This window comes from Camelus ferus, chromosome X, assembly GCF_009834535.1.
Source record: "Camelus ferus isolate YT-003-E chromosome X, BCGSAC_Cfer_1.0, whole genome shotgun sequence".
Taxonomy (NCBI): domain Eukaryota; kingdom Metazoa; phylum Chordata; class Mammalia; order Artiodactyla; family Camelidae; genus Camelus; species Camelus ferus.
The window spans coordinates 99,038,530-99,061,291 of NC_045732.1; the positions used below are offsets into that span (position 1 = coordinate 99,038,530).

The 22,762-nt window shown below is 40.6% G+C and overlaps 1 protein-coding gene across 1 annotated transcript in view; it reads right to left on the reverse strand.

Moving 5' to 3' along the window:
* Window positions 1–22,762, reverse strand: part of LOC102510121 (OFD1 centriole and centriolar satellite protein) — a 45,035-nt gene that overhangs the window by 21,980 nt on the left and 293 nt on the right. The window contains 8 exon segments of the mRNA XM_032475978.1: window positions 1,148–1,254; window positions 3,107–3,280; window positions 3,608–3,744; window positions 5,715–5,822; window positions 12,081–12,111; window positions 12,200–12,268; window positions 14,220–14,420; window positions 22,648–22,746. Of these exon segments, the coding sequence (XP_032331869.1) occupies window positions 1,148–1,254; window positions 3,107–3,280; window positions 3,608–3,744; window positions 5,715–5,822; window positions 12,081–12,111; window positions 12,200–12,268; window positions 14,220–14,420; window positions 22,648–22,746 (926 nt within the window).

Here is a 22,762-nt window from a genome sequence, read left to right on the forward strand (position 1 = left end):
AATCCTATGCCTTCTATATTTGCCATTATGCTGCTACTTCAAAGGAAAGTGTCTAAGAGCACAAAAGACTAAACTTTCAATACCAGTCACCATTCTCATCTATGGAACTTAACTCAGTTACCTTAAAGCTGCTTTGCTAGGAGAAAACTGTGATTTATCCCTCAGCTGGGAACAGCTGGGCTGCTTTGTGTGCTTAGATGATTTCTGATCATTGTATAGAGCCTCTGTGGTGGTCTCAGTTTTCATTATCAATTATTTGGAACACTATAACCTTGTTCATGATTGTTTAAGGCTTAAAATAACCATTTGTACTATCAATACTGTAACCTTGACTTTAAGTATAAATTAAGATTATAATGTTTCTGTTTTTCACAAACTGAAACTGCTGACCTGCATCCCTGCATGTATACCATGCCCTTTACTCATTCCTATGACACATTTTACTTTGATTCTTTGACTATTGTCAATAAAAATCAAGGGCTTTGGAGGACCTTGGGGAGTTGGTCGCTGGCTCCCTCTCACTCTCTTGACCTGATAAAGTCGAATAATTTTGTTTTTTCCGCAGTGGCACTTCCGCTGGACAAAACCCACAATAAACAGAACCTATAGGTGAGCTTGCTATTAATCCCAGGGAAGACATGAAGAATGAACATACTGGTGAGCACAGAGAAAAAGCAACACACACATCATAGGAAAAGCATTTCACCCAGTGTAAGTCAACTCAGAGCCACCCCTACTTCCTTTTCTGAGCAGCAGAGCAGGTAGACGCAGCAGGTCTGGATATGTGGGTTTCAGTTACTACGTGCATGTGAAACTGAGACCCGAATGACTGAACAGAAATGCCAAATATATGACCTACTGAAGCGTTATTAGCATCTACCAACGATCTGTCTGGTCTCATTGTAGCCTGATGACCATGTCTCATCCTGCTTTCCATCCCAGTACCTGATGTTTCAAAAGTGAAACCTGGTCTTTGTCTTACCTTGTGCCTTTTTCCTCCGATAACCTGTGCCTTTTAAAGCTAGGGGACATCACCTTTCCAACCGAGAGCTCTATCTCGTAGTTAATGTTAGAATATTTAGACACATTTAGCTGTTCTTTTTAATCTCATTCATTCCACATATCCACAATAAACACACATACTTACAATTCAAAAGCTTCGACTCTCTGCTTCAGCTCTGCTTCTCTGTCTCTGAGCAAATCTATATCTTTTAGTAGAAGCTGCCTTTGAGCATAAATTTGTTTGGCTTCATTTCTGTATAGGAAAGCATTAACTTTTAGCAAGCAAGCTAAAGACAACAAAGGAAATTTAAGCTTAGAACAATTTCACTTTCAAGAAGGTTCCAACTCGAGGTGTACGTTTTGCCTTTTCTAGTTACACAAAACTTGACTCCCTTCCCCCAAGGGCCATTAAGCTACATTACCCTATATTTCTAGCATCCCCTTGTCTAATTATTCGACTGTTTAAGTTCTCAGCAAGAAAAAATGGAACAAAATGGACATTCAGCAGTAGAACTTAAAAGAAGAGAATCCCCGTGGTTGTTGTCATCTGCAAGTTTCCAATTCAAGGTCATCCTGACTCAGCTAGCATGCGCGCGTGAGCCCTAATAAAATGGCCACGCTTCCACTTACGTGTCCCCCGAGCAAGGACTGCAACATCTATCGCCTGTCATGGACACACTGGGCGCTGGACATACATACAAAGAGGGACAGATATAGTACAGTCCTCATCTTTAACAGGTTCACAGTCTCATCAGGGAGAGAGAAACCCAACAGTCACTACAGTGTGACAACTTCACAACCCAAGTACATCACAAGTATGTCAAGACTCCATGGCAGAACGACGCCTGAAGCAGCCCACCAGTGGGAGTCTGGAGAGGCATCACAAGGCGGTGAAATCCCAGCTGGATTCTGAAGGGCTGGAGGGTCATATCGGGCAGACAAGGGCAGGGCTAACCCAAATGGCAGAGTAAAGGCACAGTGATTTTCACGAGGATGGTAACCTTCTCCAGAGCCCTCAGAGCATCAGGTGACTAATTAGGCTTCGAGTCTGTTAACTGGGTGATCTGAGGTCGTCAGTCACCTATCTTGAAGATGACGTTGTTAGTATGAATACAACACAAGCCTCTCAAACACTGGAGCTTCCAACCTTTATTTTACAGCTAAACTGAGCCCAATTGAACAGAAATGCTGTTCAAAACTTCGCAGAAGGGGTGCAATTCCCACTCAATAACTGGGTCTGGGTCTCACTGAGAAGCCCCAAGCAAGGGTAGGTGCTGGGAGGAAGTCTCCTACTTTCAGCACCGCCTGACAGCGGAAGCGCTGGCCGTCCGCAGGTCGCACTGCCCCAGTCCAGGCAGGTCAAGGCATGCCCTCAGGTAAAGGAGCCTGCTTTTCCTGAAGCAGCGGATCCAACCCCTCCTGCTGATGTGCAATCCCCACCAGTGCGTCAGCCTCAACCTCCCATGCTACCATCTTCCTGGGGACAAGATCAAAAGGACCATCGTGATGACCCTCACAGCCCTGGACTCCTCCCCACCGAGGGACCTCATCTCTGCTCCTGACAGTAGCTGAGTTATGCTTTCCCATCATTCCCCAGAAAACACCCCTGCAACTCTGGCCTCTTGGCCCGACCTTATCCTTCCAGCCGTCAGATTCCCCAGACCTGTTTGTTGATGTCTTCAAGACAGCCACATCGCCCTCCCTGCTGCCCGACATGAGCAGCCACCATCCTCTCTGGCTCCCCTCCCCACCCCGCCAAACCCCAGTGTTTTCCATTAAACTGGTTGCCTTTCCCAAGCCAAAGAAACTCAGCTCTCTAGGGCTCCTCTCCTGGGGAACCTCTATCCTTCCGCCCTCGCTGACGCTACACACCCTCCCGAGAGCTGCCCCGGAACCCTCTCCTCCAAGCACCTGGTTGGGTCTCCTTCAGTGCCAGGCTGCCACCTCCAAGCTGCTCTCTAAGCCTCAAGCCTGCTGCTTCTTTGGTGTGGGTCTTTCCCTCCAGCCGTCTCGGAGGAAGGGAGTTAGTGGATCCTTCCCCTGGTGCTCTTGACCCCAAGTCCCTACTGGTGACACAGCCAGGAAGTGATTTTAGAATTATTACCTCCTGGTGCTTTTGAATTCTCTCAAAGGTCATCTTTTCCCGAGAAATGAGGGCTTCAGACTTTGCTTGACAAGCTCTCTCGAATTCGTTCCGGACCTCAGCTAATTCCTTCTCACACCTTCTTTTCTCTTCCATTTTAATTTCTGCTATTTCAGTATCTTTAAAGTGCTTCCACTGCCAATTGATGACAAAAAACTGTCAATACCAGTAACTGGTAAAGAAATAGTAACAGATTCTCTCTTTCCTGTTAGGTTCCACATTAATGCTGTCTAAATACATTTCGTCTAATTCATCTTTAAGTTTCATCTCATTCACTGTACCTGTAGGATTCCTTCCAAAGGCATAAAGAAATGACGTCAATCAGGAAGAAAAATAACTTGCACGACAGGATAGCATTCCTTTCATTCATAAAGATTCTAGGTATTTTCCCACATGCCTAAGGTTAAGACATGAACAGACCAGCAAAAACACCACTTTTGGTAACAAGAAGACAAAGCTTACCTTTTGACACATGTCTGCCTGGAGCTGATGTTCTACTTCTCTCTTATATTCGTTTAACCTGATTTCTAAAGATTCTAACTTTGGATGCTGGGGGTGAGCACCTGCAAACTGATCATCAATCAGCTGAAGCTTCTCCGCTATTAAAAAACGACATGGGACATTAGGCTAGAGAAACGTGGTCGGGTAAGCAAGAGGCCAGAAATTTGTTCAAAAGAAAGAGTACACTTCAGGGAAAGTGCAGGGAGGTCTGCGATTTATTGTGAAATACATCAAAAAACTAAGATGGACAAAAAATGGACGGACAGAGAAGTGACCAAGCAGGTGTGACACAAACTCAGTGGCAGAAGCGAGGTATACAAGTGCTCACTGTAGAAGTGGTCCTACTTTCCTGACTGAAATTCTCATCCTAAAATGTCAGGGGAACAGAAAACAGTACAATTTAAGTCAGAAAACACTGGTCATCTCTTTCCAGTCTCTAAGCACCATGGTGGAGAGCTCTTTCGCTGGACTTTGCTTAAAGCTGACTCACATTTCAAAACACTGGCCTTAAGAGGAATCCAGGAAACAAAATGGGGGGAATGTGAGAGCGCGTGCTTCCGCTCCTGCACTTTACAGAGCAGGAAACCGATGCCCAGACAAGTGAAGCGAACTCCTGAGGGCTGAGTAAGCGCACAGTGCCATCAGTGGGGCTGAAGCCAGTGCTACTGACGGTCTCCCATCCCAGCCTTCCATCCACTAGACCTGCGGTCAGCAAACCAACCCCACGGCACAGCGCACAGCCGGCCCTCGAGTACGATCACGTGCAACACCAACACCGCCAGGAGGACACACAGGGTAAAAGGCTGGCAGAAGCAGGCTAAAATACTGGCAGGTGCGTCTCTGCTCAGCAAAACTTTAGCTATGGTTTTCCCTCTACTTTTCTGTATTCTCCCAAATGCACCAACCTGGGGTGCCCAAGACAGGACTGTAGCCACATGTGGCCATCCTGAGTACTTGGCTACTTTCTTTTTTTTTTTAAATGGAGGTACCAAGGTTTGAACCCAGGACTTTGCACATGCTAAGCACACGCTCTACCACTAAGCACTACCCTCCCCGTCATATTGAGTACTTGGAATGTGACTAGTCCAAAATGAGATGTCCTCTAAGTGTAAAAGACACATCAGATACCAAAGACTGAGGACAGAGAGCAAATGTAAAATATCTCATTAATATTTTTATATTACTTTCATGTTGTAACAGTATTTTAAAAATACCAGATTAAATAAATACATTACAAAAGCAAATTTCCCATTTCTTCTTACCTTTTTTTTACTGTGGCTACTGGAAAATTTCCAATTACACATGAGGCTTACATTATTGAACAGAGCTGCTCTAGAATAAGCATGTTCTGCTTCTAATGGGACAGAACCTACACCTAAATAAACTGATGGCCTAGTCATACGACACAGTCATTACAAACTACAGGCTTTTACAAGTTCAAGGCACCAGTGCTCTGTAAGAGTGAAGAAGGGCCAAGAAGCCAATTCAGCACGCCGCTTTGGCCAGCTGCTTCCCTTCTCTCCTGAGCACACAACTGAAGGGCAGGACACTATCAAAGACAGTGGAAAGGGCTCTGGATCAGGGACCGGAAAACTAAGACTCTACTATCAGTCCTGACCCAGACTGAGTGTCGCCAAGCTGCTCTTCCTCTGCTGACCTCAGTTTCGTCAACTATGAAACGAACTGATGTGCCGCTGACTTCGTTAGTTCTCTGCAAAGCAGACAGTCTAGGATTTCTCACTTTAGTGACTGTAAAAAAGCAAGCAAGATGCGCACAGGGAGGACCCTCCCAGTCAGGAGAGCTTCAACCCAGCACACAAGAAAGAGGGCCTTTGGTTCCCGCGAGGTTTGGGAAGCACAGCCCCGGCGGTTGTGAAGGGAGGAGCAGCCCTGGAGAGCAGCTCCTGGTACCTCCCAGCAACGATTCAGAAAAAATGAGTGGCCCTGCCGCTGGCAGCCTACATCCCTCCCAGGCAAGGAACAAACACATAATACGGGACATCTGAACATCTCCTTCATTCAAACAGAAAAGAGAAGAACTGAAATTATGGAAGATGGCTACAATTACCGAGAGAGTCTTTGATGGGAAACGCTGAGCTTGTCTGAGTTTCCATATTGCAGCTCTCTTTAGGCTGATGATAGTCTGCCAATTCTTTCAGAAACTTCATGAGAAAACCTAAAAACCACAACATATATAGATTCGTTTTACAACTTTCTTTCACTCAATCATTGCTTCATCACTGTTTATGCAATCTGGTTTTATAACATTATCTTTTTTACATTATGTAAGTTAGAAGAATAATTTCTTATGACAGGTCTTTCCAAGTATGACACAGAAACCTCAAAATTATAAGGAGAAATAATCATTGAACATGAAACAACTTATGTATGGCATGAAATAAAGTCAAACACAACAGATACATTGGAAACAAATATTTACCATAACACAGAGACAGAGGACAAATTTTCATATTATCAAAAAGCTTTTACAAATCAGTAAGACAAAAACAGGGCAAGACATGAAAAGACTTTATAAGCAAAAAATTTAAATGTCAAATAAACATGAACAAAATCATAAACAAATGCAAATTAATACTAGAACAGAATGATCATATTTTTCCAGTAAGTGTATTTATCAAAGTTGTAACCTTAGCAATCTAAGTTTCGGCAAGGGAGTGGGGAAGCAGGCGTGCCCTTTTGCTCGGGAGGGAAATCTGTCAGTGTTTATGAATGTTCAAAATGCAAGTGCCCTTTGATGTAGTCATTCCACCTCTTTGAGTTTACACTCCCAAGGGGACAGGAGTGTACACTGCACACTGTTCCTCACGGCAAAAAAACAAACAATAAAACAATCAAAATCTCCATCAACAGGGGGCTAATTACATTCTTTAAAAATAACTAGTCCAAGTATACAGCTAGACAAAGATACACTGGTGCACAAAGAAAGCAAATCACACAACTGTATCTGCCATATGATCCCATTTATGGGTATACATGTATTTTAATTACATATATAGACCTACTTCCATAAACTAAATTCTGGTAGAATAAACAAGACACTTCTCATTCTAGTTATCAGCAGAAAGTGAAATCAGAGAATATGGGCAGAAACTTCTACTTCTTCTTTCATTTTATACCTTCCTGAATAGTTTCTAAACTTTCTAAGCCATGAGTATAAATTACTTTTGGAGTTTTCAGTTTCTTAAGACAGCTGAATGGACTTCTGCATCAGCCAAGTACAGAGTTCTTCTTTTCTGCTGAAGATGTTAAAACACTATTTTTCTGCCTCCCCCACTGCACATATAAACTCTGCTCCTTCATCTCCACTGCCTGGCAATTCTTCTGCCTCATCCACCCTCTTCTCTTGACCAGTTTGCAGCCAGGCCTGTTCTCACCTCACCCCTTCCTGCTGTCATGCTGAGGCCAGATCCGTAGCTCCCTTCTATGGAACAAGTCAACACTGGGCAGAAATCTTCAACATCCTGCAGTAGATCATCTGCAGAGATGTGCTCTTCCAACGCAGTGTTGCTAACGCCATGCGTCTTCTCCGCTCTGCAGTGCTTTCCGCAGCCCCAATTAGCTCCACTCCCCACCTCCCCTCCACACACACCCCTCCGCCAAGCAGGATTTGTCTAGTGTCCTCGTTTTGCAGTCATTTACATCCGTAGGGACTACTTTATACTTTGGTAATTATAATTCTCTAATTCATTTATATCACCCCATCTTTTGTTTTATTGCTCCAAGTGTTCCAGCCTCGGCCTCTGGGAGCGCTCTCACTGTGGACGTTTTTCTTAAGCACTTCCTCAGGTCCTGGCCTGTAAGAGGCTCCCAGCTCACCCTGCATAGTCTCTGCCCCATTCCTGGAATCAACCATTGCTCCAAGGAGCCCTGGTTCCTATTATTCTGGAATGGTATGAGGAACCGTATCTTAGTGCCCGAAACTGGGCTCGAGGTGCGCTCACTGTGCCTGGGGAAGGGGGGGAGGGCACCGCTCCTAGCCCCTCAGCCTGCAGAGCAAGGAGATATGAGCGCACACTAACCTGTGCACACGTACACACCTATAAATATCTCTAGATCGTCTCCTCCTACATCAGGCTAAACATGAGTTCATACTGAGGCCTCCAACTACTCCATTACCACGCGGAGGATCCGCGCCTCCCTCCTGCTCATCCGTAAATTCCCACTCCAACAGGGAAGACCTGGCTCCCGCCGCCTGCTGCCCATTTACCTCATTGCTCACTTCCAGTCTACGTGGAGAACGGTTTCAGAACTGTTCGCCGGGACCCCCACGAGAAAGGACTCTCACCCCGAACGCATCGCCTACGCGCAGCTCCTTCTGCCTTGAGGCTGAGTCTTCAATCCTTCCCGAAGTATGCGAGCTCGGCGTCTTTCCCCCGCCCGCGTCAGTGAGGTTACCCCCAGCGAGCTTGTTTTGGCATGGTCTGCATCCCACCCTGAGATCACCGGACCCCCTCTATGTGCATGAAGGTGCACTCTGTGTAAAGTCCTACAGGTTGTGGCAAATGCCCGGCACCACGCATCCCACCACGACGGTAACGCAAGAATACTCCTGTGCTTCACCTATTCAACCTCCCATCCCTTCCCTCCAAATCCCCAGCAACCACCGATGTGCTGACCATCTCTAGTTCTGTCTTTTCCAGGTGTCATATAAATAGAATCCTATGGCATATGTAGCCTTTTCAGACAGGCTTCTTTTATCAACCATATGCATTTCTGATTCAGTTCTCTTTCTGCATGGCCTGAGAGCTCATGCCTTTCAGCTGAGTAATATTCCACTGTCTGGATGTCTCACAGCTTGTTTGTCCATCCACCGACTGAAGGGCATCTTGGTTGTTCCCAATATCTGACAATTCTGCAAAAAGTTGCTACAAAACTTTACACGTGGGTGTCTGTATGGGCTTAAGCTTTCCCATTAGTTGGGTAAATACCTAGGAATGAGACTGCTGGATTGTGGTAAGACTATGTTCAGCTTTGTAAGAAACCACCCAACTCTCTCCTCAGGAGGATCCACCACCTTGAGGCTCCACCACCTTGTGTTCCTGCCAGTGATGAGTGAGAGCTCCACTGCTCCACATCCTGGTCAGCATTTGGTGCTGTAGCTGTTCTGGATTTTAGCCATCTGAATAGCTGAAATGCTGTCTCATTGTTTTAATTTGCACTTCTGTAAGGACAGATAATGCAAAGCATTTTTTCATGTGCTTATCTGCCATCTATAAATTTTCTTTGGAGAGCTGTCTGTTCAGATCCTTTGCCTATTTTCAACCTGAGTTGTCTCTTTACTGTTGAGTTTTCACAGTTCTTTAATTGTGATGCAAGCCCTTTATTAGATGTTTTTGACAATTATCTTCTCACAGTCTGTAACTTGTCTTTTTAGTCTTTGTGTTTCACAGAACATTTAAAAATTTTAATAAGGTCTAATTAATTGGTCTACTTTTTTTTTTCATGTATTATATTCCTGGTGTTAAATCACATTGCCAAACCCGAGAACACAAGATTTTCTCTTACATTTTCTTCTAGAAGTTTTACTTCTCTGCATTTTACATTTAGATTGCTGGTCTACGTCTAGGGTCACTTTCACACATATGAATGTCCAGTTGATCCAGTACTATTTGCTGAAAAGACTATCGTTCCTCCACTGAATTGCCTTTGTCAGAAACCGGTTCACTGTGTCTGCTGTAGGTCTATTTTGGGGCTCTCTGTTCTGCCCCACTGGTGTATGTATCTATTCTTCTGCCAATCACAGGTAAGGATTTTCACTTGCACACAGAAAAGAGCCAGTGTCCCTGTTTCCTGCCCAGCTATTTTCTGGGCATCACTATCTCTGAAAGGACAGATGTGGGGTGGGAAGGACGGGTGAGTGGAATCTAGGAGAAGAGTACTCTAACCACGCAACACACCAGCACCCTCAGCACAGACACAGTAACAGAAGACCACAGGCCTCCGTCAGGGGACAGACAACACTTAGGTACAAAGTATCTTCTACGTGCTTCCCGATGGTCTCAGTCTCCTAACTGCGAGCCATCCCTTCACTTGAAGATCACTTCATTTAACAGCAGCTGTTGCACTGTTAGCAAAGAGTTCCACCCAAGTTTACCACGGGGAGTCCTGACACATCTGCAACTCAGTTTTCCTGAGTCTTCCACATTTTACAAGGGTGCTGGCCAAAGCTGCTAAGAGCTGCCAGCCAAATGTCTTTCTGGAGTAGAAAGACTTAAAGAGTGTTTAAAGGTGAAAGGTGACTTTTAATAACATAAACACCTATACGTACACAGATTATTTCACAGTAGCCCTTCAAGCCCTGAGTGTCTTTCTGAAACAGCTAAGCTACAGACAGCAGCTGGTTACCTAGACCTGTGCTGTCCAGTGTGACAGGCACTACTCACAGGGAGCTAGTTAAATTACAATCTCAGTTCTCCAGTCACACTAACCACGTCTCAGGCACTCAGTAGCCACAGGCAGGCAGTGGCTACCATACCAAACAAGAGATACAGACGGTCCCATCATCAGAGTGATCTAGGCAGCACTGCCTTAGAATCCACAATCTAGGATCACCCACCAGTCTCCACTTCAGTACTGACCAGCTCCTTTGCAAGCGGTCCAGACTACCGTGTGATCCACTTTACTCATCCGCTGTTGACATCACTCCCAGGAGACCAGGCAGTTAAGTCATGACTGGCAGAAAGCAGGTACTCAAGTGTTTGACGAATGGAAAGCTCTGAATGAGTGTCCTATCAGGGATGGTAGTAGTGCTGGCAACAGACAAAACCCAGGACCACACCAACATGCAAAGACCATTACATAATGTCATAGATTTTTTTAAAAAGATCTCAAGAATATGCATTACAGGCAGTTGACAAGCTTATGCTCAAAATACAAAGTCCACTATTAAGTGTTGCTGTGGTGTGTCACCCATAGCAGCTGTAAAGAGGAAAAGCCCTCAGCCTTCCTCCTGTGTGGGAAACACCCACCCTGTGCCTACCATGTCACCTCCCCACAGATAAGCACATGAAAAAATGCTCCGCATTATCTGTCCTTACAGAAGTGCAAATTAAAACAATGAGACAGCATTACAGCTATTCAGATGGCTAAAATCCAGAACAGCTACAGCACCAAATGCTGATCAGGATGTGGAGCAGTGGAGCTCTCACTCATCACTGGCAGGAACACAAGGTGGTGGAGCCTCCTTGGGCTTTTCTTGTACACAAACACTTAACAATACTTTACTCCCGACACTCCTGCTCACCTCATGTGCAGATTTCCTCCACACCGAGCAATTCTGTGACACCAGAGGACTGTTCTACTACTTAACTCAATTCTGACACTGTCTACCTGGAGATGGCATCAGATCCTGTGGGTTAAGGGCTTCAGTCCCACCAGACACCCCACCCTTCTGTCTCCTCATACATAGATGCACTTCAAGGTTCAGTTAATCTGCCAGAGCAGTTCACAGAACTCTGGGAAATAGTGTATGTTTACCAGTTTGTTAAAGGATATGATCAAGGATACAGATGAACAGTCAAATGGAACAGATGCACAGGGCAAGGCATTGTGGGAGGGGACCTGGAGCTTCCCTGCCCTCCCTAGATGCACCACCCTCCCAGCGCCTGCCCGTGTTCACCAACCCAGGAGGTCTCTGATCCCCAAACTGAAGGAGGCTTCATCACATATGTGCTGTCAATTAGTAATACCACCTTCAATTCCTCTGCCTTCAAGAGAATGGGGGCAAGGCTGAAAATCCCACATTTGTAACCACACCTTGATCTCTGTGGTGACCAGAGACCGGCCCTCATCAAGGGACCCACCCAGAGTTGGTTCATTAAAACAAAAGACGTTCCTATCACCCAGGAACTTACAAGGGTTTCAGGAGCCCAGTTATCAAGAACAGACGCCAAAGACCAATATTATAGTTACATCTTCTATGACCTATAAAGGCTATTATCAAAGCCAAAATTAAAGCCATTTAACAGGCATGTATCAACAGTGAATAAAAAAATACAATTACTGAACAAATATTTCATTCTTTAAGCAAATATTAATACTCTATACATTGAACTTCAGGAGAGGGGTACCTAGCATACAAAGACAACCGACCTAAATGTTCCCAGTTTTGTTTGGGGGAAATGTTCCCAACAGTGGGTATTTATACAAAGACTGGCTTTCAATCTGTTTGCAGGGCTCTTGATACTGTCTAGCTTTCTGACTTGAGGAGCTAAAAGCTATAAAAAAGATAGAAATTTGGGAGAAATGATCCACATCTGTCAAAACAGACGAATCACTATGTTTTTCTGAAAGGTAAGGTATTGTCAGCATTAAATTCCCTATTCTTCCCCTCAAAATGTTTGGTTTCATACTTTTATAGGAAAAAACATCTTACAAAAATATTCCTATTCTCTACAAAGATGAAGGCTCCTACCTTTTTGGTTTTCTTTATCAAATCCTGAAATCTGTTAAAAGAAAATATTTTACCTTTATTCAACTATTCCGTTATAATTAACAAACCAAAGCAGGTTATTAAAAACTTAACAGTCCTACCAGTGATTTGTAGAGACTGGATTCAGAACTGATTTTAATGAGTTGTAACAGATCCTGCATAGTCAATACCTTAAAGAAAAAAAAAAAGTAAGTAAACGTATTTTAACATCAATGTTTAAAAGATAAAAGAAGATGTTGCTGAATATAATACTAAGAATCATGCTTCAAATTAAATAAAAAAGATAACTATATACTACTAAATAAATTACAATAAACATTAAGGTCAAAAGGATAAAATCTCTCTCTTGATCATGTAGTTAAACCACCAAATACTCCACATTAAAGATGATATGCCTAAGAGAAATGACAGAAATGGGAAATGCCTTACAGATGACAAACATCTGAGACACCAATGAATATATGAGTAAATTCCAGTCTTTCAACTGCAATGACTTTTAATTCCCATTGCTTCAAAATGTGGATAAACTTAAGTTTTTACTGTCTTTACAACTATGACTGTTTAGAACTATTTTAGATACACTTCAGTCAAACATTTGGGCAGCTATTCTTAATCAGCTTTACTATGTCTACCCTGGGATACTGATATTTTCAATTGGTCTTCCTTTGAAGAAAGTATTCTGCACAGTACTTTATAGTATAGCAAACTTTGAATGTATGAAGTAGATTACTACTGCTATAGTAACTATATAATTATTCACCATTATTCACGTAATAAGCAAAATTATGAAATACAATTAGACACTCAGAGATTGATGGGCCAAAAAAAAAATTCCTAATGTTGGTAACATTTGGTTGTTACTGCATGAATACAGCATATTTAAATGTTAAGTTTTTCAAATTCTAACATGTTGCTTTCTTAAAAGAACTGAGTATCGAACTTTTTGACAATTATAGCCAAGATAAAGAGTAAAAACACATGACAACCACAAGCGCAAACCCTAATGTCAGCTAGGGACTTGGGGTGATAAGGATGTGACCACATGTAGATTCATCAAGTGTAAAAATGTACATGGTGAATGATGCTGACAAAGCAGGAGGCTGTGTGGGTGTGGGGTCAGGGAGCCCATGGGAACTCTCCCTTTCTGCTCCATTTTCTGTCATCCTAAACTGCTCTAAAAAGTTAAGTCTATTTAAAAATTAGGGAAAGTTTGCTATATCTACCTTTAAAATAACAAAGTGTGATTAGTATGTTCAATAGAGTTAAAATCATTAGAAAAGTGGTCAAATGTGTTTTTAGTATTTGAGAACTCTACCGATTTTTAAAAATTATTCTTCACTTCTCTTACAATAATCACAAAGACAAATACCTGAAAAGACTGTACTGTGATAAAAAGCACATTTTAGAGATCTAGACTGACTGCCATGCCTTGTCACTTACACATCAAATGACCATGAGCAAATCACCTTCCCTCTCCAGACCCCAGAGCCCCCTCTGAAACACATGGAACAGCTGAAGTGGGAGCAGCGGTGCCCAGCACACAGCAGATGTTCAACAGGAATGGCAGGTATGGGTCTCAGACGACAGGGAGTGGGAGAGCAACCCTTGCTCTCAAATATTTAGTGACTCTACACATCACAATTTTTTTATGTGGGGGAGGTAATTGGGTTCATTAATTATTTATTTTTTTAATGGTGGTACTGAGGAGTGAATCCAGGACCTCATGTATGCTAGACATGCACTCCACAAGTGAGCTATACCCTGCCCGCTACACATCACAATTTTACAAAAGATAAACTAAGACTCCAAGGAATTGAGGGGAAGGTATAGGTCTGTCGTAGAGCACATGCTTAGCATGCAGGAGGTCAATTCCCAGCACCGCCGTTAAAAACAAACAAACAAACCAAATTACCCCCACCTCCCAAACAACCAAGGAATTGGTAGCAATATGAAATTTCACACTCCTTTGTTACATTATGTAATAAATACATGATGTAAATCCAAAGATGAACAAGAAACAGACCCAGCTAGCCAAGGAGCACTGAGTTACTTGCAGCACTTTATCATCTGAAGAAAAATCTGCTAGCGGAAAATTCAGAGACCAAAAAGCGAAGACATTACCTTTTGTTTTGCCAAACCACTTTCTGGAAAGAAAACAGAAAGTGAATACTCATAGCCACATCTTCGTAAGTGATCTGCCACAAGCGAGTTACAAGCTCTGACTAAGAGGGTACTCCCTTCCACTGAAATGGATGGGGGCTGCAGGTCTTCAGTCAACACAGGGTGCATCAGTTCTTGAATCAACTGCTTTCGGAGTTGGGTCTGGCTCAAATACAAAATGGAGCAAGGGGGAAAAACAAGGTGCATCAGTATGTGAATCAGCTGCTTTTGGAGTTGGGTCTGGCTCAGAAACAAAACAGAGCAAGGGGGGAAAACAATTTCAGCAGGATTACTGCACTGGTGACACACAAGTTTGCCACATGAATTAGAACCCTTCCTTTGATTTCCAGAACAGAATTAGATCCATAGCCTCAAGGCAGAAACCTTCCACGCTTTATCTGACCCCGTTAGATAAGCAGCCCTGTGGCTTGTGGGAAAAGCAGCTTGCTTTCCTCAGCTGCCAAGTGAACTGGTGATTAGCCCAAAGGCAGGGAGACTCCAATTTCACTGTCCTATGAGCCCACTTCAGCCACTTTCATCAGGTTATCAAATACAGGAGAAAATTCTGCAACCTCCTCACCTTCCTGTGGATTGTTGGAGGATACGAAAATAATAGTGACTTAAATATATTACAGTATATTGACCAAAATAAAATTGGGTACTGAAAAAAGGAAATATGATATACAAAAGAAATCAATAAACCGAAAGAAGCCGTATCAAGATTCACTTTCCCATATAGACTATTTACAACTCAAGATACCGGGAATCACAGTAATTCTCCTACATATTATAAATGATGAAATTTAGTTTCAGGGTGGGGCAATTTCTCAAGGTCTTAACACTAGTGTTATTCATTTGGGTTTTAAGAAAATATCCTAAATTTATTGGACTGCTGGACATTTGTTCTAATCTATTTTGCATATAATCTGGAAACATACAACTGGGCTGAGCTTAAGAGTACACTGTCTAGGTGGAGTTCAACAGTCAGTAACACCTAATAATCTTATTAATAGAATACAAGCAAGAAAGAAATGGAGTTCTTGTTTCACCTCTTTTTTCTATCCTTTAGCTAGAGTCGAACAGTATATAATTACCAGCATAGAACAGAACTTTATTATACATACATCTAAAATACCACAGTAAAAGACACTTACATTGAACAAAATACACATGTTTTTGTTCATCTAACACAATTAAATAACTGAAATAATAAAACAAGAAACTATTCTCCACCAATAAAATTTAGAGGTGTTTTAATTACATTTCTAACCTAAGTAAAGAAAAAATTCAGATCCAGCTTAATTAATTAAAAAAAATAGGTTACCTTTATCTGAAACAGTATAAAAATTCAATGAGTGAATAAAAGCAGGGTATAAGGAAAAGAGTAGTGAAGAGTGAAATGACATTGCAGATGAATTTTCATCTTAACACAAAGAGCAGGCCATCTAGCACTTGCTAGAAAGATCCAAAAACTGGCGGGGGGCTTTCCAGCAGCCAAAGCAAAAAGGGAAATCAATTTAGCATTAATGACTGTAATGTTCCTCAGACAGAAATAAGGACAATTATTGTGGGAGGAGGGGAAACGCAAGAGAGAAAACTTGTGGACCCTCTGCACATGTCTCAGAAATTAACAACTCTAAATAAGGATAAAGAAGATTTCTTAAAACTTCATTTAACACGTATCAGTATGACTCTGTTCTTAATCATAAATACAAATTCTTTTCCAACACATACATAAGATTGGAATTAGGCCACTAAAATTTTTTTCACATTGGAACTCATCCAGGCCAGTCACCGAACTGAGAAAGTAAAGTAGCTCAGCTGGAGAAAGTAAAACTCCATCATGCCATTGATCAAGGTAGAGTAAGAGAAACTGAACGGCCAGCAGCAAACAAGAAAACAGTATTTCTCCAGAGGACCCTACAGCTGTGAAGTCAAGGAGGCTAGTGTAACCGTGATACCAAAGCTAAACAATAAAAAAGAAAAAGAAAACAAGAAAAAAGCTTCTAGGACTCCTTGTAAAATAAGACTTCTTAATTTCACCTCATAAAAACTAAAATTAAAGGTATAAGAGTTGAAAAAATTGAGATAAAAGTTTATAAAATTGATATATATAAATTGTCTCTGTATAAACCTCTTGTGCTTAATTATGTTGTGGGATAGCTATGTTTCAATGAGGAATGCTTCCCCTGCTTGGTATTAAAAGACTGGGCACATCAGTCTGCCCCTGAGGAAAAATTAACTAAACACACTAAAGGAAACCAGTAGTGTTACCTGAGCTGCATAGTATAAAGGAGAACTAAAACTAATATCCAGGGGCCAATAAAAATAGTAATAGAGATTTACTCTGGGTTGAACTTGTAACTCAAGGAAGAGAGTTAAGTGCCTCATGCAAGCCTTTGAAGACGTGATAAATTAAACCCAGAAGTTTTAAAACATGGAACTCTTTTTGGAGGGCTTCTCACTGATACAGAAAAGCAAATTAAGGAGAGAGAGTTGGACTTAAGTGACAGAGCAGCTCTTTGGGGAACTAAAAGCAACTGTCTTTGTCTTGTGGATCAGAAACGTAAATAAGCTAACAATGACCTGAGACTGAGCCTAATTTGCTCAATGAGGTAAAACTTAAGGTCAAAGAAATTTTTGGCATTTTAGGCCTCAGAGCTCTGACAGGTCCTTCAGACTTTGTCAAGGACAAATCGAAATCTTAAAAGTCTTTCTCATAAATAGTAAGCTTTAGTGATCTGAGCAAGCAAATTCAACCTATTCCAACTGTTACTTATAAGCAGTAAATTTATATTGTAATACCTAATTCATAACTAAGTTTTAAAGTGAAGCTATGAGATCTCTAGCTTTATCTGTTTATAAGACTGTGTACACATTGTAGATGTGAGATGTCTCTACTGCTAAAAATTACCCAAATTAAAGTTAAAAAAGAGCTCTATTTAATTAACTTCTTAAAAGTAAACACTTACAAATTAAGTATTTCTAAAATAAAAACTGGCCAAACTGACTGTCAGGTTCACATGAACTGAAAACTATTAGATATTTAGTCTGGTATTCAGTTTAGTTTAAGTTTGTTGATCTAATTAATGTAGACATCTTTAGAATTATCTATATTAAGCATAATACGTTTACCTAGGTTTATTGAAAGTCTAACAAGATCTTGTTATATCTGTTGCAAATTTGTCAAAAATATAATAGTAATTTGGTGTGATAAAATTCTTACCAGTAAATTAAGCACAAATGAGACAAGAGCTTTGGGGTAAGTAAACATATTTTTTAAATGTATGCTTAAATAATTTGCAAATATGTGCTATCTTAAAATTCTAGAGTTGCGCTAAATTAAGTTAAATGATTGGAGTTTATTAAATAACTAGGTCATTCCTAAATAAAGTAAGATATTAAAACATTAATTACTAAACATTGCCTTCCCTTCACAGAGAAGCTAAAGGTATTTGAGACTATTGATAAAAATGTTTGGTGCCACCTTAAGAGATTTTCAAAGAGAAAGCACATAGTTTTAAAAAATTATTGTTGGTATTTATGTTTGTCAACCTACAGAAGACTAATGTCAAAGACAGTTCATAATTGCTTATTTCCTAGTTTTCACAGGAAATTAAGGATTTTAAGAGTTAAATGTTCTAATTTAAATATGTATTTAAAGCTACTACAAATAATGAAGAAACATTTTTATATATAGTAGAAAAAAGTGTTTTCAGGAAAAGAAGATATTAAAGATTGCATTTTGCTTCTTAGGAGTTGGCAGTTTCTAGAAGGGAGAATAAAGGGATAAAATAATACGGATACAGAAAGTGATAAAAGGTTGTGGATAAGGAATCCTGAGAAGAGTTTTGTGTATGGTAGGGATTGACTAAGTAAATGGATTTTTGTTGAAGTAAGCTGATACAAGACTGGGTTTAATTATCTATGTTAAGAAAACAAAGTTTCTTAGAGTGCTACTTTTATAACAGATTGTGTGAGTGTACTTTAAAGGATTTGTATCTATTTTTAAAACCATTGTCACTTTGGCTGAGTAGAAGTATTGTTTCACAGTGACCTATGATTTTATCTAACCAAGTGTTCTGAAACTTTTTAACAAGCTTCCAAATATCAAATTTTGATTAAAGTTCTTTTGATCTCCAGATAACTTTAGGATAGTTCAGAGGGCCCCCGAAACATCCAGAAGAGAGATATTAAACTAACTAGATATATTTGGTATGTTAAATTACTTTTTAAAAAATATTGTCGAGTGATTGGAGATAAAGTTTAGGTTATATTGTAAAGATATAAGTCCCTAATATAGTTATTCCGAAGTTTGTATAACATTCTTAAAAATGTAGTATGTCCTGGTTATCAGTCATATTTCTAATTATTATCTTAAAAAGTTGTATGTCAAAATATCCAAGTTGCTTGTCAGTTGCATTATAATCAAATCTTCAACCACGCCATTTTAAGCCTTGTTATTTATATAAAGAGACATTGTTTTATTCTGATGCTTTCATAAAATGAAGAACTTCAGGAAGATTCATAAAAAAGGGACTTTTAAACAAATATGTTCCTGATAACTTTTAGATCATACCGCTGAACTGGGTAAATTATGAAACGAATGGAAACCTGATGACTTCTTCAGGATAAACAGAAATTAATTATATGAAACTGAATGAACTAATAAATAAGATTGACAGTATTATGATTTTTTGAGGTTTTTGAGAAACAGTCTGGCCTTTACTCTTTATTTTCAAGAAAACCTTTCCTCTAACTCTGTGACCTACAATAAGTTGACAACACATGACTTTGTAAACAAGGATGAAACATTTATCTTTTTCTCTAGTCTTTTTAGAATTTTACTTGTCAGCTGACTCCCCTGTGTATTTGATGGTTGTCTCAACCAGATTTCAACTAGTTATACTAATCAATGTTTTAATTTGTTCTTTGTTTATAAATTGTTATGCTTTTATCACTTTATTAATGTTATTAACTGTTGCGAACAAAAATATTGCAAATCTGTCGACTGAAATAAATGCACAATCTAGAAGCTGAGAGTTACGTTTAATTCAGTGGCAATTTTGAGGACTCATTCCTGGATAACAGCCTCTCAGATGTTTGCTCTGAGGGACTGCTCTGAAGTGATGGGGAGGAGCAAGGATATATAGGACCTTTACAACAAAGACCAGGGAGTTGGAACAATAAAAGATTGCTTGTTAACTGAAGAAAATCTGGCATCTCATGTTAAAGAATTTAGCGTTGTTCTATGTATGGGGAGGGAGCAAACATCTGGGCTCACTGAATTCACTCCTTTGACAAGCACCTAGCTATCTAGGGCCAGTGTCCTGTCCTTTCTTATTCTGAGTCTGCTCGGAGTGCACTACTGTGAGTGGCTGCAGAGGCTGGGCTGCAGGCTTGTCTTCACTGAGGGAGTGGCAGCTGTGGCTGACTTGATGGCTTCAGCATCCTTTGTTTACTGATATGGTTGTAGTATTTTCATTCACAATGCTCCCCCTTGGTCCTAAGTTCGATCAATATTTTGGGAGAGATTTCATGACCAATTTTGTCCCATGACACTAGGAAGGCTCATCTCCAGATCAGGTGAAGACTGTTGACATGCCACTCAGTGTACTAATTTTTGGACCAGGCCCTGTTGATGCTCAAAAAATTCTCTGGATCACTTGTCTTATTAGTCTGTTATGCTCCAGGAATGTTTCCCCCCATTGCTTATTTCCAAATGTCGAATCACACTATTATAATTATTCTATGCAGGCTTATAATGTAGTCTGTTTCCTTAAGATGTTTAGCCATAATCAATCTCGTTGGAGGTCTAGTTACACATTAGGAAATGTAAGAACAGCAATCTTTCAAAATAGTACAAGTAATACAGTTAGTAACATTAATAAAGTGAGAAACATAAAACATGTACATCTGAACAAGCAAAACACCCACAGAAACATAAAACATGTACATCTGAAAGACACAGGAAGAGAAATCCAAGTTCCCCCTAAAAGGGCTTTTGTTTTTTGTAAGGTCAGAATTTTGAAAAAATTTTTTACCAGACTAGCTTTTTTTTTTTTTTAACTTAACTGTATATGCAATAAAAAAACTTGGCTTAGTTATTTTCATGGTGAGATTTTCTTTAATTCCCAATTAAGTACTTGTAAATTTTGAATGTACATAAACTTGGCTGCGGCATTAACTGGAGGCTGGCAATCTGTCATTTCTTTTTCTTCTGTTTAGAAAGCTCTATTCCCAATTCTAAGGTCATGTTGTCAGAATAAAATTGCTAGTGGGTTTCCCCTCAGGGTCAGTTGCACAGCATGAGGTCTTTGCCTCCACCACTCCTGGAAGTTTCTCAGTCACATGAGAAAGCCCTTGCTAGCCAGGAGGGTCCATCTTTGGAGTCCATCAACTTCTCATAAGATTTCACTTTTACCTCAAAAAATTCAATGGAGGTAGCCAAACTGAGAAAAGCATTAGACCAGCCTCTTAGCTAAGCACTCAGTCCAGACATCTTTCAACCAGTCCCACTTAGGATGTCTTCTCTAAGTGGTTATTTTCCTGGTATCTTTTAATCAGCCCCACCTAGGACGTCTCCTCTAGGAGGGTATTTCCTGGTATCTTGCAATTAGGTCCCACCCAGCACATCTCCACTGGGTGGGTATTTCCTCCCAGTATCTTTCAACTGGAGGGCCAGGTACCTGCATATACAGCCAAATAAAACTCAGGATCATCAACCAATATGGGAGATCCGAGAACCAAGAAAGACTCACCCAAATTTGTCTGGACTCTACAAGGAGGGAGATAGGCCCAAAAGGCCTCTGCTGGTACCAAGGCTCTGGATCCTTGGAGAGTTCAGGCGAAGAAAAGAAGTCTGCTCTGGGTCCCTTCATAGTGGTTTCCCAAACTGTTGACAGAAATTAATGTACAGCCTAAAAGTTGACAGCTGTTTTATTAGGGGGACATTTCTAAGGACTGGAACCTGGGATGACAGCCTCTCAGACTGCCTGAGGTACTGCTCTGAAGTGATAGGGGAGGAGCCAGGATACACAGGAGTTCTACAACAAAGACTGGGTAGTCAGAACAGTAAAAGAAAACCAGACATCTCAAGTTAAAGAATTTAGCACTTTTCTATATATGAGAAGGAGCAACATTTGGCCTCATTAAAAGCATTGCTTTGACAAGCTCCTAGCTACCTAGGGCCAGTATTTTGTCCTTTCTTATTCTGTCTGAGTTCCCTTAGGCTGCAGTGGCTAGGCTGCCTGTTTGTCTTCACTGTGGGCAGTGGAGGCAGGGGCTGATGACTTGATGGCTTCAGCATTCTTTTTTTACTGATTTGGTTTGCAATATTTTTTGTTCACACCCTTGAATCTCTAGAGGTTAGGGGCACTCTCTATATTCCTAGTTTTGCATTTGAGGACTCAACCACAAAAAGTATAATATTGTAATAGTTTTTTTTTAAAAAAAAGTCTCTACAGCTGAACCTCAGCAGTTCAAACCTATGTTGTTCAAGGGGCAACAGTATTAAAATCTTTTAGAAAAAGCTGCACACACCAAAAGCCTGAAAAATCTTACTCCCTTTAATTCTTCAAGGCCATTTCATCTCTCATAGGCAAAAAATGAGAGATGGCAATTGAAGGACTGTATATAAGCTAAATATATAACAACAGGGGACTGGTACATAAATTACCCATCCATCCAAAGAAGGGAGGCTTTCAAGAAAGTTTTAAAGAGACAGAAGAACAGTCACCATATAAAACTAAAGAGAAAACAAACACACCCAACACTATGTCAATTAGTGGTTGTATTAGAGATGACTCTTCTTTATACTTTTCTGTATTTCAGATGAATCTGAAGTATATTTAACTTACAAAAACAATGGAGAGAGAAGAAGGGGGAAAAATCCAATTTACTTTTCCTTAACTTACCATTTTAAGCATAAAATACTCTTCTGAAATGTGTATCAATAATGAAAACACATCCGAGCTAATCCGATCCCTTGCTGGTAACTTACAACAAATACTACTCCAGTATTTGTATCTTCCAATATATTGTAAAGAAGAAACGTCTTATTTCCCCCAAACTATTCTACAGTAAGCAATCTGTTCATGTTTTCTCTATACTATCAATTACCTCCACTCATTCATATACGAGTAAGACTAAACCACTTAATGATTCAGAAACCTGTAAGCCAGCTTTTTAAAACAAATCTATCTTTACTAAAACGTGTTTACTGTTCCAGGATTAAAGAGTTACACAGGGTCAGAACAGCAATTCACCACTACAATCGGCACACCATGCTATTTTTAATACCCAAGACACGGATGTATTTAAATGTGTACTACTTGTTACAGGTGACACTTGTAAAAGCTATACAAACAGATACGCCTAAAACAGATACCTCGAGTGTGTCCAGTATACCCCGATCCTTAAACGTCTGGTACAGTTTTTTCCGCAATTCATCTTGACTCAACACTTCAGGTTTGGGGGTCATGGTGGACTGGAAGAGAAACCGG